The sequence below is a fragment of the Brassica rapa genome, chromosome A03, assembly GCF_000309985.2.
Source record: "Brassica rapa cultivar Chiifu-401-42 chromosome A03, CAAS_Brap_v3.01, whole genome shotgun sequence".
In the NCBI taxonomy this organism is placed as follows: domain Eukaryota; kingdom Viridiplantae; phylum Streptophyta; class Magnoliopsida; order Brassicales; family Brassicaceae; genus Brassica; species Brassica rapa.
The window spans coordinates 33,974,960-33,990,412 of record NC_024797.2 but is presented as its reverse complement, the minus strand read 5'-3'; the positions used below and the strand labels follow the sequence as shown (position 1 = coordinate 33,990,412).

The 15,453-nt window shown below is 40.9% G+C and overlaps 1 protein-coding gene across 1 annotated transcript; it reads left to right on the top strand.

The window, feature by feature from the left end:
* Positions 1-1,064: 1,064 nt before the first annotated feature.
* Positions 1,065-15,253, top strand: LOC103848344 (retrovirus-related Pol polyprotein from transposon 17.6). The gene is made up of 2 exons (XM_033287501.1): positions 1,065-4,411; positions 4,517-15,253. The coding sequence occupies exon 2, from the start codon at positions 14,033-14,035 to the stop codon at positions 15,251-15,253; it is 1,221 nt and encodes a 406-aa protein (XP_033143392.1). The 5' UTR covers positions 1,065-4,411; positions 4,517-14,032.
* Positions 15,254-15,453: the final 200 nt, after the last annotated feature.

Here is a 15,453-nt window from a genome sequence, read left to right as displayed (position 1 = left end):
AGCAATCCAAAAAATTATAGATTTTTTTAACCTCGTGAGAGACATATGGAACTTCATTCAATCTAAATATTTCTTTCTGGGATTAATTTTAGATATTCTGGTAAAAGTTACTTATAATTTTGTTATTTTTATTGGAACTATGAATGGTGAAAATAGTTACAATTCAGTTAAAATATCAAACAATTTTTATTATTTTAGATTATATTCTAAGAAATTTAATGTATTTAAAAGAAAAATATTTTGACACATGTTCCAAGCCATAGCGTTTTTTTATCTTATGAGAGAAATCTTGAACTTTATATAATAAGCCTGAGATAAATCAGAGTTGATAAAAACTAGCAAACACAAACACACAAAAATATCAAATATGATCAAGATAATAATGGTGATGACTTTGGTAGTAATGGGTGTGAGAGCAAAAACTATGACTGAGTGTCAGGAAACTGTCTGCAAGTCCTTATGTCAAAACATAAAAACTATAGCTTGCACGAGTTGTGTCTTCAGATGTGCTTTTCCTTCATCCTTTCAGCATTCCGACACAAGTAGCTAGAACTAGCAATCTATATTATATAAGCATTTCCCTACATTTATAATCATATCATGAATTCGAAAAATATTAATCGAAATCTATAGTTATAGGGTTATTTTGATAATTATTAGACTGATATAATATTAAAGTTAAAAATAATGATTCTTATGATGTTTATAGGTGTCAATGAAGTAGACCAACGAGTCATATGTTACCGGAATTGCGTTGTGGGTTGTGGAACTGACAATGCGTGTCATGAACGTTGTAAGAAAAGTTGTGGTTACCCACCCTTGGTGAATCAAGTAGACCAACGGGTCATATGTTACCGGAATTGCGATGTCGGCTGTGAGACTGATAATGCATGCCATGAACGTTGTAAGAAAAGTTGTGGTTACCCACCCTTGTCGAATGAAGTAGACCAACGGATCATATGTTACCAGAATTGCGATGTCGGTTGTGGCACCGACATTGTGTGCCATGAACGCTGTAAAAAAAGTTGCGCTTATCCACCCTTGTTGAATGTCCATCTATGACGTGCTGAGATTCAAGAGTGCTAAAAAGTTGTGGAATTGTTGAAATATAACAGGAATAATGGGTTTTAATAGCATACCAGAATAGCGTTTTTTACGATTATGCTATGTTTTTGATACCCGTGTTTTAAACATAGCGTTTGCCTTTTACGAGACGCTATGTTCGAATGTCGACTTAAAAAAATTAAAATAAGCGTACAGTTTTGACGGAGACGCTTATGTATTATAGCAAAGAAACATAAAAACTGTTATCTTTAGTTAGTGCGGTAATGCCCGCGACACTTAGAAAATTTTTGGCTCCTAAAATTAATTAAGCTCCAAAAAAAAATAGAAACCCCCAAAAATTAGGGTTCTCCCATCTCTTGTTTGTGTCTCCCCCATTTCCTCCATTCGATCGATAATCTGAAACCAAAACCTCTCATTTCTCTGAATCTAGCTCACATCAAATCTCACTCTCAATTATCAAGCTCTTTACTTATCTCATCCAGAATCGGCAAAATCACGTCCCCTCTGATCGAAATCCATCTCCAATCTGTCGTAGGTGAACTCGGGTTTTCTCACATTGTCTCCAATTCTGATTGTTAACCGTTTATCTCTTTCGTAGTAGTGATTTAATTGCATGTTTAATTGATTCGTTTTTGTGCTCTCTGTTGCAGGGAGATTTCGTTCCAGAGTTTTCGATTAAGGTATCGTTTTTGTGCTCTTTAGGTTTCTCGATGAAGATTATAATTTGCTGGGTTTATTAACACCGTTGTCTTCTTTTGTAGCTAGGTCAAATCAAAGTTCAAGAAATCTATCAGGTAAAATTAGTAACAAAACAATTCCATTTAAGAACTCTCATTCTGTTTTGTTCTTTGTGGGTTGATAAAGTTAATCACTTGTATGTAAACTTGGTTTGGAGCTGAAACATGGACAAATCTTGGGTTTGGTTACCAAGGTATTAACTTCACTTCACACTCTTTTAATTTCTCGTTTATGTATATCTCATTATGCTAAACTGTTTATCTCTCACTTGTGGTAACTCGACAGGAATAGCCTTGAGTATGAGAAAGGAGCCAATGACTTTGTGTCTTCTTCATCGAGCCGTTTAGGTGTTCCAGCTGAAATGTTCTGCCCTTGTGTTGATTGCCACAATGTCTGCCATCAGTCTAGTGATACAGTTTTCGAGCATCTTGTGATTAGAGGGATGGATCCGAAGTACAAGATTTGTAAATTCTGGTCTAAACACGGAGATATAAGGCCTGATAAGCCATGTGATATCAACTCGTCTGAGAATGAGGCGTATGAGTTGTTTAGAACAGCTTTCATGGCAAGTGAAGACTATCAGTCAGCTCAGCAGGAGAGTTCAGAGGCGTTTGCGGGTATTGACAGACCAGAAGAAGCTGAGTTCAGAAAAAAATTGGAGGATGCAGAAACTCCGTTGTACTCTCAGTGTGCTAAATACACGAAGGTTGCTGCGATCATGGGACTCTACAGGATTAAGGTCAAAAGTGGGATGTCTGAGAGCTATTTTGATCAGTTATTGGTGTTAATTCATGACATGCTTCCGAAGGAGAATGTGCTACCTAAGTCTACAGATGAGGTTAATAAATTTCTGAAACAGTTTGGGTTTGGGTATGATGTCATCCACGCCTGCAAGAACGTCTGTATCTTGTACAGGAAGAAGTATGAGGATTCGGTCAGCTGTCCAAGATGCAGTGAATCAAGATGGGAGAAGGATCAGCATACTGGTGAAGAGAAGGAAGATGTACCACAGCTTTGTCTTCAAAAGTCAGAGCTACCAAAAACAAGGCTCAACTACAGATAATTAAGCCCAGCAACATACAATCTGCGACTGCGTGGAACAATTGGGTTAAAGGAAGATGTACCACAGCTTTTAAGGTAATATAAAATGTGGATTGATTAGAGTCTGTGTATATTAATATTAATTGACTGAAATTGTAATGTGCTTGTTTAGGAACAAAGTGATAAATACAGGGAACTCAGGAAGGGACAAATTCCTCATACCACTAGTCGTAAAGGGATGATTCGACTTGCAGATGAGATGGTATGTTTGTATTTTCCAAACCTTTGGAATTATAAATAATTTCAATTGCTGACAACAAATTCATATAAATTGTAGAGGAAAAACAGTAGTGATCCTAGAAGGTAACTAGAACAAAGGTTTGGGTCGCTGGTCACACGCATTCTGATGGAAGACCTGTGAGTCAAGAATTTGCAGAAACAATAGTAAGATGATTTTATTTCGTAGATTTAAATTTACTTGCAAGTTTGTTAGTATGAGGACATTTTACAACAGTCGTTATATATGTTAATGCAGGAGAAGATTAAGAGAATTGGCAGTGAAATGGGGTCAAGTTCAGATAATGTCGGTAAAGATGCTGTCGCTCAGGTGCTAGGAAAGGATAAACCAGGAAGAATTAGGGGGATGGGGAGAGGGGTTACTGCAACCAAGTTGGCATTCTTACATGCTAGAGACTCCCATGTTCAGAAGCTTCAAGATACGCAAGCAGAACTAATCAACAAGATTGAAGATTGGCAAAATGTGGTCAAAGACTTAGCCGGCCAAAAGGTAAGTTCCTTACAATAGATTTTTGACTATATAGCCTTTTAAGTGCTATCTGGCTTTAAGAATCTTGTTTATTTCTGTCTGTGTTAGAAAAAAAACGATTATCGTTCTAGCTATGAAGTAAGTGATATTAGCTATGATGATGTCGTTGTTGCTGAAGGAGAATACCACTCTAGTGAACCCTATTATAAGATTGGTCGAATTCCATTGGGTTCAATTGCGGCTGCTGTAGTAGTGACGTCTGTCTCAGTAGAAACAGCATCTATATGGAGACCTACAGCAACTTGTGCTAGGCTTGCTCAGGCGGTTGGAGTGAAAATTGCATGGCCAGCTTATAAGATAATCCTGGACGATGATATTGACTTATCAAGCAATGGTAACATCAACGGATCAGAGGTAATTATATATTGTTAAGATCTTCCCTAATATACATTGAATACATGACTACTGAAATTTATCTTTTTTTAATGATTCATCCTACGGATGCGTCTTTTGGAAAAGTTCAAATCTTTGACTACTGGAAATCAGAAGAAGAATTAATTGCTGAGGGTGTATTGTTGTCGACTGATCCTGTTGAACTATTGAACCAAGTACCGCTAGGACCGAATGCTGCAATTCTTAGAGTGTATTTGGGTTGTGAAATCTGATGCTTTTATTTGGAGACCTACTCGTGAAATGACCAAGATGGGTGATGCCCTACGTGGGAAAATTGCATGGCCTATCGATAAGATACTACTACCTGATGAAGATTCACCAAAAGAATCAAACAAGAATTCCATTCAGGTATGTTTCTGAAACATCTTATTTATTACTTAACTAAAGTAGTGTGATTCTTGTTGATTCAACGATGATTGTGTTGATTGTCTTTGTTACTATCTTTCGTTGTAGAGTGGTAGTAACAGCAGTGGCTGTAGCAGCAAAGGTGGTAAACAGAAGTGCGCTCTCTTGGACTGTAATAATTCTGGACACAGAGTGGCTTTAGGTCGTGTGTTCTCAACTGATCCAGCAGAGAAGGTGCATTTCATCCCTTTAGGTCCCAATGCTTCTAAGGTTTGGGTAGAGGTTTCCGAGTACGATGGGGCACGAGTGTGGAGGCCAAACTCAGAAATTGAATACATTGGTGATGCAGTTGGAAGCACGGTGGCTTGGCCAAATGACAAACTTGTTTTATTGTAAGAAAGATCTGTTGCTTTTGAACTTGTTATGCTATTATGCTAGTTGCAGCACACTTTGAACTTGTTATGCTATTATGCTATTATGTAATATTTGACAAGAATGTTTTAATGTTGAATCTTTGAAGTTTATGTTTCATAATATAATGTCTAACAAAAAAAAATCGAGTCTATATAAAAATAAATATATATAAATTATTAAATGAAATATATAAATATTATAATTATTTAAATATGCTATATATTAGCATCAATATTAGCTGCTATAATTTCAAAATAATATATATAGCAGGAACTATTAATTGCTATATATGAATTAAAAATAACTACTCGAAAACGCTGTTAATAATATTTCTAATAACATTAATGACGCGCTATTAAATAGGTTACTATTGCAAATACAAAAGCGCTAAAGATTTCGAAGAAACGATAGCACCGCGAAAAAGTGTTATCTAATGTGCCATACCTACTATGACGGGCGATGATACAGCGTTCCTTAAACCGCTGTTGAATTGTTAGATAACGTTTTTCGTCCACTAGTAAAGCCCATTTTTCTTGTAGTGATATCATCTCTAAGTTATTACATTTAGAGATGTAACTGATATGACAAGATTCTATATGAACATACTAAATCTAATAAAGAGATTATTCTCTTAACATGAATATGATAGTATAATATTCACTAAAGCCTAAAGTCAAAATGCATAGACATGATCCAAACTTATACAAGAATATAAGTATTCGTCGTTTTATCGTAAAGTTTCAACGGTTACTCCGATTGAGACGAAACAAGAGAAAATTTGACCAAGACGAGTATATGGAAAAGACTGATCCAACTCGCCATTGGGAAAAGACTGATCCAACTCGATGTTGGTCGAGTTGGATTGGTTGATCGAACTCGCTGTTGGGGGAGTTGGATGAGGTTCGTCCAACTCGCCGAACCGCGAGTTGGACTTGGCTTATCCAACTTCCCCAATGGCGGGTCAGACGATGTTGGTTTGGCTGTTCCGATGCTCGGGAAATGTCCTTTTGATGGGTTGAATGATCCCTTGCGAGGAGCTTGTCGTGCAATAGTTCTTAAAAATACAAAGTTTTAGTTTTCTGTATTCTTATTTTCTTTTTAGAAAGGTTTCTCGGGAACTTCCTGACATTGATTTTTTCGTTACCGATTTTGACCCCAACTGTTAGCCCCCCAGCTCGCAAGTTCTGATTTCGATTCTTGCGTGCTGTTAGGTAGGTTAGGCAAGTTAGGCGGGATCAATGACCGAAAGTCCGAGAGTGAATAGTAGATTTTCCTTTCACTTATGTGGAGTAAGTTTTCAAAATCTTTATTTGCTCACTTCCACAAGAATTTCTTAATGTAGAAAGATCATTCTCTCCGGCCCTTTGTTGCTTTTGGATTATGTCTCAAGATCAGAGAGATTCAGACAATGTTTTGCTTTCTTACTTCGATACTAAGAGCCTCGAATCCCCAAATAGCCAAACCATCGTAAAGACCTAATTTGTGGCATATTCAGTTCATCCTAAGGAAGCAGACATATATTGGAGGCCCAGGAGGTTCCTCCGAGTGAGTTGTAGCTTCCTCCTAAGTCTAGTAACAAAAGAGTCATTGGCTGTCTGAGCCGCAGCCATCCTTCGTACCTAAAGGTCATCCGACGTTTCTGCCATATTCCAGACTCGGTGGAATTTCGACTTTCATAGGCTGGGGAACATGCTGGTGCTCCTCCGGATGGTTATTTCACGTGTTACGAAGCTCATTTGTTGTGTTGCCGTTTGTGGTCCCCCATCCCGGAGATAATCGTTCGGATCCCAACCGGTTTGGATTCTCGATAAGACAGATTTTGTTTACAGGTTTGTAACATCTTGTCGGGATCTTGGTCTTGAGTTACGAGTGGGGATGACTCTCGACACTGATTATCTCGAGGCTTTATTGCAGCCAATGGCGATTAGGAATTCACGGATGTGCAGTTTGGCCCCAAGGATGAATATGGCGACAATCAAGAGGTTTGCTTCAAACTCGCACGAGCTTTGGAAACATTCCTTTTTCGTACACATAGACAGTGCGTCTGTCGAGGATAGCTGCATCCCCACATTACAGAGTCGATGGGGTAAGGGTATCTCGATCAGATACCTGTCAATTCGTTTTCAAAGATAACCAACATTCTTCCTCCGTGTCCTGAGGACATACACAACGTTAGAGATATTCTCCAGGGTGGACCATACTTTTGAGGCCACTTTTCCCCATAATGAGTTCGTCTTGTAGTGGCTTATAACCGTTCTCGACTTCAACATGATTTGCTGGTCGAAGAAGAATCGGAAACGAGTATGGAAGAATTTGTCCCCTATGACATTCCAAATTAAAGGGAGAGATCAAGATCTCCCAAGAATAAGCATATTGCTGTGGATGATGCAGTCGACTGGATGGAGTATCTGACGGATGAGTTGTTCCATAACTTCCTCTATAGCCAGGCTAGTGGAAGCATCACTGACCAGGCTGACCTGCCGGGATTTGACAACTCTGCCTATTATTTCGACCACTTTTTCGATTTTGGGATGGGATTCTGTTGAGTTGAAGGGGTCAAGGATGTGGAACGGGGTTACTTCTCGCCTTTGGACGTTTTTGTATGTATATATATTTTTTAACATAAAGGACTTTACAAATCCAAGAAATTTCCGTAGGGCCTCCACCTCATGACCGAGGCTCTTAAGGCGAGCCGCACGGAAGCACGCACAGCCTTGTTTTAAGGCTGAGCTGGCAGAGAAGAAGATCGCCTGTTTGAAGGATCAGGCTGCAGCTCCCTTCGTGAGAAGGAGTTAGCTGTGAAAGAAACTCGCAGAGCGTATAGGAAGGGGAAGATAGAGGTTTCTGACATCGTGAAGAATTGCTATACCGAGTTTTTGAACGAGATCTAGGAGCTCAGAAAGATGTACAAGTTGTTGGGGTCAAAAACGGTTATCTCGAAATCAACGGCTAAGATTATTTCTTATCTACGGATTTTCCGCAAAACAATCGCTGAAAAGAAAAACCGAGAAAACGAACAACCGAAACGGGTTACCCGGGGGACACAGCCCCGGACGCCAGGCGGCCAGTCCCGAACCACGGCCCCGGGCGCCAGTGGCCAGGCCGACGACACGGCCCTGGGCGCCGGCGGCCAGCCCGAACGTCACGGCCCGGGGCGCCAGCGGCCAGCCCGACATCACGGCCCTGGGCGCCGGCGGCCAGACCCGCGTCACGGCCCCGGGCGTCGGCGGCCAGACCGACGTCATGGTTCTAGGCGCCGGGCCATTCGGCAAGTGTGGCCAATTCTTCGTAAAACCATCCCGATGCTAGTCCAATCCCGCACTTTGCATCCTTACTCGGAGCCTCGCAGTTCGAATCCTTAGAATCGTGAATCTAAAACTCCCATTTCGTTTCGATCGGAATCATCGGGAAAGTTTCGGAAAACCACGAAAGCTTCGGTTGATGGATAGATCTCAATTCATCGTATAAGACGATGACGGTTATCCTAAAACACCATCATCTCAACTATATGAAGAATTGGAGATCTTTCAGAAGATCGAAATCGTGACAAGAGTACTTTCTCGGAAAAATCGCAAGAACGTCGAACGTTTAAAGAACGGCCCGGAAGGATCCAAACATGACCAAGTGGCCCGTTTACGATTTTTTAAATTAAGTTCGAGATAAGTATGACGGTTTTTGTTTATCTTTACATAACAAGATAAATATCAAGTTTCCCGAAGATAAATGTCAAGTTTCCCGATAAACATGGAAGATCGACGAAAATGGAAAAAGCCCGATTCGCGATAGATCTGGCATAAAGGGAGAATAGACCGACCTAGGAGGAGTATATAAAGAAGCTTGGGGAAGAGGGAGAGCCATGAGAGCAAATCCGAGATCTAGAAACTTAGAGAATTCATGTTAGCTTAGAGAACTTAGGGCTTAGGTGGTTAGACTAGCAAGGCAAGACTTAGGACGTTTTGTATTACAATAATGCACTTGGAAGGCCCAAAAAGAAAAAGATCATCGCAAGAAGCACATCGTGAGAAAAATAAATAAATAAATTTGTTCCTTGAATCTAATCACACGTTTCTTGCTGGTCAAGTTAGTTTTTTTTTTTTGTCAACAAACGGCTATTCTATTACTCAAACATGAGGTGGTCTGGGTAGGCAGACCGGAATAGAACAATCAATAAAACAAAGAGATCTATGAAAAGATCGAACATTCCTAGCTAAAGAATCAGCAATTTCATTATGTGTTCTTGGCACGTAGGTGATCTTGAAATCCGAATAACACATGAGGATGATTTGAATGGCTTCTAGCTCCGTTGAAAAGTTTGGCCAGGCTTGGGGTTCCTTTATCATAGGTATCAGGTCCTTGCAATCTGTACCAAAATGTTGGCAGTTTGAATGTTGAAGCATGCTTTCCAATGCCCATTTCAATGCTTCCAATTCCGAGTGTAGTGCTGTCTCCCACCTCCTTAAATTCCGTGTTCCTATAAGTTGGATCTTTCCCGTGTTATCCTTCCATACCCAACCAATTCCACTGAATAGATCTGTGGATGTCCAAGAGCCATCCACCATACACATATTATTCAAGCTTAAGACTTGTACCACTTTAGTGTTTGGTGCCTGAGTGGGTTTAGGCATAGACTCCTTAGCATTATACCAAGCCTGACATTCACTCTCTGCATACCTGACCAGTTCTAAAGGGTCCCTGTCAATCCCCCTGAATAGCTTATCATTCCTCGCCTTCCATATGTACCAGATTATCCAGGGATAAGGGTCTCTATCATCTTCTGGCCTTCTAATTGTATTTTTCCTCCAGAAAAGGTAGTCCATATTGGCGTACATACTCGATATGGGGAAAGTTTGGGGGTTTGATCGCGTAGATGATAGTTCCCATGCTTGTAACGCTGGCGGACATTCAAAGATCGCATGGGTTACATTTTCCTCTAGCTCTCCACATCTTGGGCAGTAATCATCACACCGCAGATTACGACGTATTAAGTTCCTTGTTACTGCTACCTGTCCCGAAATTAATTGCCATATAAGATGGTGAATTTTCTGAGGTGCGTTCACTTTCCAAGAAAAGGCTTGAAGTTCAGTGATGCTAGGTTGTGTAACTTCAGCTTCCTCCTCCGCATCCAATATATTTGTAGCAACCCTGTAATAACCCTCTTTAAAGAGTAAAACACAGGCAAGGAAAAATCTTGTAACAGCCGAGAAAATTACTCAAGTAAGTGGAAGTCGGATTGATCTTTTCCCGTAGATGTTGTGGATCCCAAGGTACATAAGAAAAATTTAGAAAGTCTTAGAATAGTTTTCCATCTGAAGAAATAAATTCTTCACGAAGTTTAGTGGATTGAAAATGCTCGCGGTTCGGCCTCGAACGTCCTAATCGGACGAGAAAATTAATCGAAAATTTACTATAAGGCCTTAAGATAGGAATGACCTTAGAGTTATTTTAGAAATGTTTAGGTCTAAGAAATTTAGGTTTTTGTCAAGGAAAAACATTTCCGCCAGCTCGGATAAGCTTATAACACGTTCGGGATTTAAATACGGCCCATTAGGGACCATCTACGATGTGTTAAGCATATCCAGAAGCTTCTGGAGGATGCAGCTGCTTGTCTACCTCCTTAAGCAGCTAGACATGTGTTAATCCTTTATTGGAGAATCCTCCAAGCAGCTCTGGCTTATGTCCTATTGGTTGAAATGGTGGCTGGCCACAAAACTTGTTTTAATTGGACATATTTGTGGCTGCACACCAATCTCTCTCCAATTGGTTGCATGGGGCACCCAGGACACCTCCTGCTTGCTATGCACGACCAAAACCCTCCCATGAGCTCATTCTCCAGCCTATAAATAGCAGACCACCCCCTTTAGTTATTTCTTATGCTTAGAACCCTAACCATAGCAGCTCGAAAAAGTCAAAACCCTAAGGTAAAATGTTTTTGTCTTTAGCTTTCTTTTTATTTAAATTTTTTTTTTTTTTTCTAAGTTAGAACTTGGGTAGCCTTTCTTACCCTACCCTTCCTGTATTTAGATTTCTAAAGCTCTAGAGTTTTCTGATAAAAGTTTAAAGTGAAGCCGGCCGCGAGATAGAAGCGTTTCCAGTCCAAAACTTTCATCTAAGTGTTGAGGTCAGTCTCGGTTATGGGTTATGATTGTTGTGTGTGCGACTAGCGCCTGCAAAACAAGAGTAACGGTTGATGCATTGCTAGGTTGCGCGTTTAGATATATAATGATATGATAATGATTGATGTTTGTGAAAGATATTGAGTTATATCGTCGGGCTTCGGCTCGAGGGGTATAACATGATTGTGATACATTGATATTGTGTTGCATATACTTATGTCATTGCATTATATTGTTTGGGCCTCGGCTCAGATAATATAACAAGTTTGATCATATCTTAACGGGGAAACCCGTAAATCCACGGACTTGATCCGTGAGAGTCCGACACTCGGGTGGAGTGTTGTGAGAGTCATTGGTGTCCACTCGAGGCCCGTGCCTTGTTTGGGGCCTTACCAAAATTAGTTCCGGGCAGGTCGCGAAGACACGTGTGATAGGGTTAGCTACCCTCGACCGTGTAGCTGCATGACGATGCGGTTAGTGTGTTATCCGGGCCATCGGCTTTTTAGACTTTGTTTTCAGAGTCAATGGGCGCAAGAAGGGATGTGTTATGGACTTTGTATCGAGATAGGAACCAATGGCGAGAGGCAGTCCTCGAGGATCGATAATGATCTAACCACTCGTGAAGAGTGGATGCTTGTTTACATGATTGCTTTATTTTTGCATTGCATATTTCTTAATATAATTGATCCTTGTTGCTTAATGTTTGATGCATAATGGGGGGATAAATAATTGTTAGGAAACCCGACTCACTGAGCAAAATAGTTGCTCATTAGACTCTTTGTTTTGTAGGTAACCCGTAGTAGTAGGTTCCATTGGGATCAGAGGAGCACAAAGCTGTTGGTGTAGATTTGCTACCTTTTGCAAACATGTACGTTTTGTAATATGTAAGATATGGTTTTGAACTTCGGCCGAGCATGTATAAAGTTTTGATGTGGTTGATTTAAAGTATATGAATAAGAAAAGGTTTGTGAAATGCTTGGATTCCATATGATACTAGTCCTAGTCTGGGACGAACTAACTAACGGTTTCAAGCGCGGGTTGAAAAGCCTTAACTTGGAATCGCTAGGAAACCCGTTCTTGGACATATGATCTTAGGATTTCGGATCTCATCTGGGAACCTCGGATCAAATGTTCGGGCACGTGGTAGTAGTATCTTCGATCTAGTTAGAGTTCTTTAGTTCGTCGTGCATGTTCTTGTTTGATTGGTGCATGGCAAACTAATTAACTTTTATTTATTCCGGATCGGGGGAGTTACAACGAAGGTGGTATCAGAGCATGGTTCACTCTGCTCACTTGGGAACATGTTTTCAATAATTTATCGAGTCAAAGGTGTCGCAAAAGGTAGAATAGGAAACCAACATGCTCCTTTGTTAGATAAGTTGAGATTAGTACTTACCATGGGTTGTACTGCAGTATGTTTCCAAGACGTACAAGGTGTGAGGAACCAATGATGACACCACCAAGATATGGACAACGTAATTCTGAAAACCGCAGAGTCTATTCAAACCTTGAGGTAACAGATGATTCTGCGATAGCACAAGGAAATAACCATTGCTATGAACACGAACATGAGTCGACCGGGAGAAATCCGACGGATTCACTTATGGGCTATGAGCAAGAAGAACGATATGAGGATCTGAGGGAGAGGAATCACGCACCTGATATGTATGGATCAAGGCGGAATTATGCAACAACACATAATCCAAGGCGGAATGAATCTGAGTTCATGCACCGGGAAAGGACGCCCGAGCCACGTTGTAGGAAAGAACAGAGGACAGCTGAGAGTTCTGATCCTCTTATAGTATTAGTACAAGGCTTGCTAGATAGACTTGATCATAGAACCTGTGAATCATCAGAGCGAAGACCATCCTCTCCTCCTGATTACCTGAAGATGGTCACGTTAATGAAGAAATTTGGAACCGTTAGATATCCTGGAGGAACAGATCCCTTCGAAGCGTCAACATGGCTGAGGAATTTGGAGAAACACTTTCGGGCCATCCACTGCCCTGATAATTTCAAGAAGGATGTGGCAATATACTACTTGACTAAAGATGCTTCTGGTTGGTGGGATAACGTGGAAGAATACTATATGGGAAGAGAGATCGACTGGGAAGATTTTAAAATGAAATTTGAACGGAAATACTTCCCACCTGAAGCAAAAGACAGGCTGGAGATTCAATTCTTGGAGTTAACTCAAGGCAACCGGAAAGTCAGGGAGTATGAGGCAGAGTTTACAAAGCTAAGGAAATATTCTCCTTATGGAGCAAGGAATGAAGGTGCACTAATTCAAAGGTTTATAAGAGGATTGCGAGCGGATTTGGCTAGCCGATTGCAAGTAGTGAAGTTTCATAGCCTTTATGAATTGGCGGAGATAGCGGTAAATGTTGAAGAAGGTATGGAAAAGGAGCAAGCCATGATGAAACATGCAGAGCCATCTCGCAGAACTGAAGGGCTAGGAGTACGAAGAATGAATAATAAAGGACAATTTAATCGAGGGAGAGGCCCAGGAAGAAGGAATGACAGACGGTTTACGAATGGCCCAGATGTGTGTTACACTTGTGGTGGTACAGGACATTTTTCTAGCAGTTGTCCTTATAGTCAGGGAAGAAAAGCCCCTGATTATATTACTTGCTTCTCGTGTGGTGAGAAAGGGCATTACGCCAACAGTTGTCCCCATAAGAAACAAGTTACGCTTCCAGCACCACCCACTAGACTAGCGATTGAACCAGCCCCGAAGCGCCAGGCAGTTGGAAAGCAAGTGAATGCTTTAGAGTTAGGAAAACCTGAACCACAACAGCCCCATCAGGGACCGATCACAGGTAAGTAGGGTTTTAACTCATTGCTTGTTTGTGTGAATTTGATGCATGAAATATAAAATGTGAAATAAATATTGTTTAGGAACATTGTGTGTTGGTGGAGTTTATGTGCATGTTCTCTTCGACTCGGGTGCCACACATAGCTTTGTGATACCCGAGGTAGTGTCGAGTTTTAGGGAACCTTTACTAGAGTAAAGGTAGGTGTTTCAGTTAGAACCCCTGGGAACCATAACCTTCGTGCCGATAGTTGTGTACTTGGGATTCTAATCTATGTGGGATCAATGGTCTGTCCGGCAGACCTGCTAGTTGTTCCTTTAGGACAACACGTGATTTTGGGCATGGACTGGCTGTCGAGATACTACGCACAGTTGGATTGTGGTCGAGGAAGAATTACACTTGAAGAAAGCGGACAACCATCAACGACATACTATGGAATATGTCCAAGTGCTGGAGTGTCACTTGTATCTGCCTTAAGAGTTGAGAAAGATTTGATCGAGGGCGAGGTATATCTTGTAACTCTAACTACCCTTGGAGGAGAATTGAATGAAAGGACAAAGTCGGAAGAGATAGCAGTAGTAAAAGAATACCATGATGTATTCCAGCCATTGGAAGCAGTGCCTCCACCACGAAGTGATCCTTTCACCATTACATTAGAGCCGGGAGCAGCCCCAATAGCTAAGGCACCTTATCGAATGGCTCCAGCTGAGCTTGCTGAATTAAAGAAGCAGTTGGAAGATTTGATAGAAAAAGGATTTATCAGACCGAGTTCTTCACCATGGGGAGCACCAGTCTTATTTGTAAAGAAGAAAGACGGTACCATGCGGTTATGCATCGATTATAGAGGGATTAACAATGTTACAGTAAAGGACAAGTATCCCTTGCCAAGGATCGATGAATTGTTGGATCAGCTTCAGGGGGCAAGCTGGTTCTCAAAGATAGATTTGGCATCAGGATATCATCAAATCCCAATATCAGAGTCTGATATCATGAAGACGGCTTTTAGGACCCGATATGGCCACTATGAATTTGTGGTAATGCCTTTTGGTCTTACTAATGCGCCGGCTGCTTTCATGCGCTTGATTAATGATATATTTCGTGATTACTTGGATAAATTTGTAATCATCTTTATTGATGATATACTTATTTATTCCAAGAGTAAAGAGGAACATGCAGTGCACCTCCAAAAGGTGTTAGAGCGATTAAGAAGCCATAAGTTGTTCACCAAGTTTAGTAAATGTAGTTTCTGGAAAAGGGAGATTGGATTCTTTGGTCATCGAGTGTCAGAGAAGGGAGTTGCAGTAGATCCTGAAAAGGTTAAAGTAGTTAAGGACTGGCCACGCCCTACCAGCGCTACCAAGGTTCGAAGCTTTTTAGGATTGGCTGGGTATTATCGAAAGTTTGTGAGGAACTTTTCCATCATGGCCAAACCCTTGACGAGGCTGACTGGGAAAGATATATCATTTGAATGGGATAAGAAGAGGAAAAGGCTTTTACACAATTAAAGGAAGCTTTGACGACAGCACTATTCTTGCATTACCAACTCCAGGAAGACCTTACACAGTATACACTGATGCTTCTCGAGTAGGACTGGGTTGTGTACTGATGCAGGATGAAAAGGTCATCGCCTATGGTTCAAGACAGTTAAGGAAGCACGAGGAGAATTACCCCACCCACGATCTAGAGATGGCCGCAGTGGTATTTG

Bases quoted from the DNA above. Each gene is read 5' to 3' on its own strand.
- LOC103848344 (XM_033287501.1), top strand. From the start codon at position 14,033: ATGGTCTGTCCGGCAGACCTGCTAGTTGTTCCTTTAGGACAACACGTG.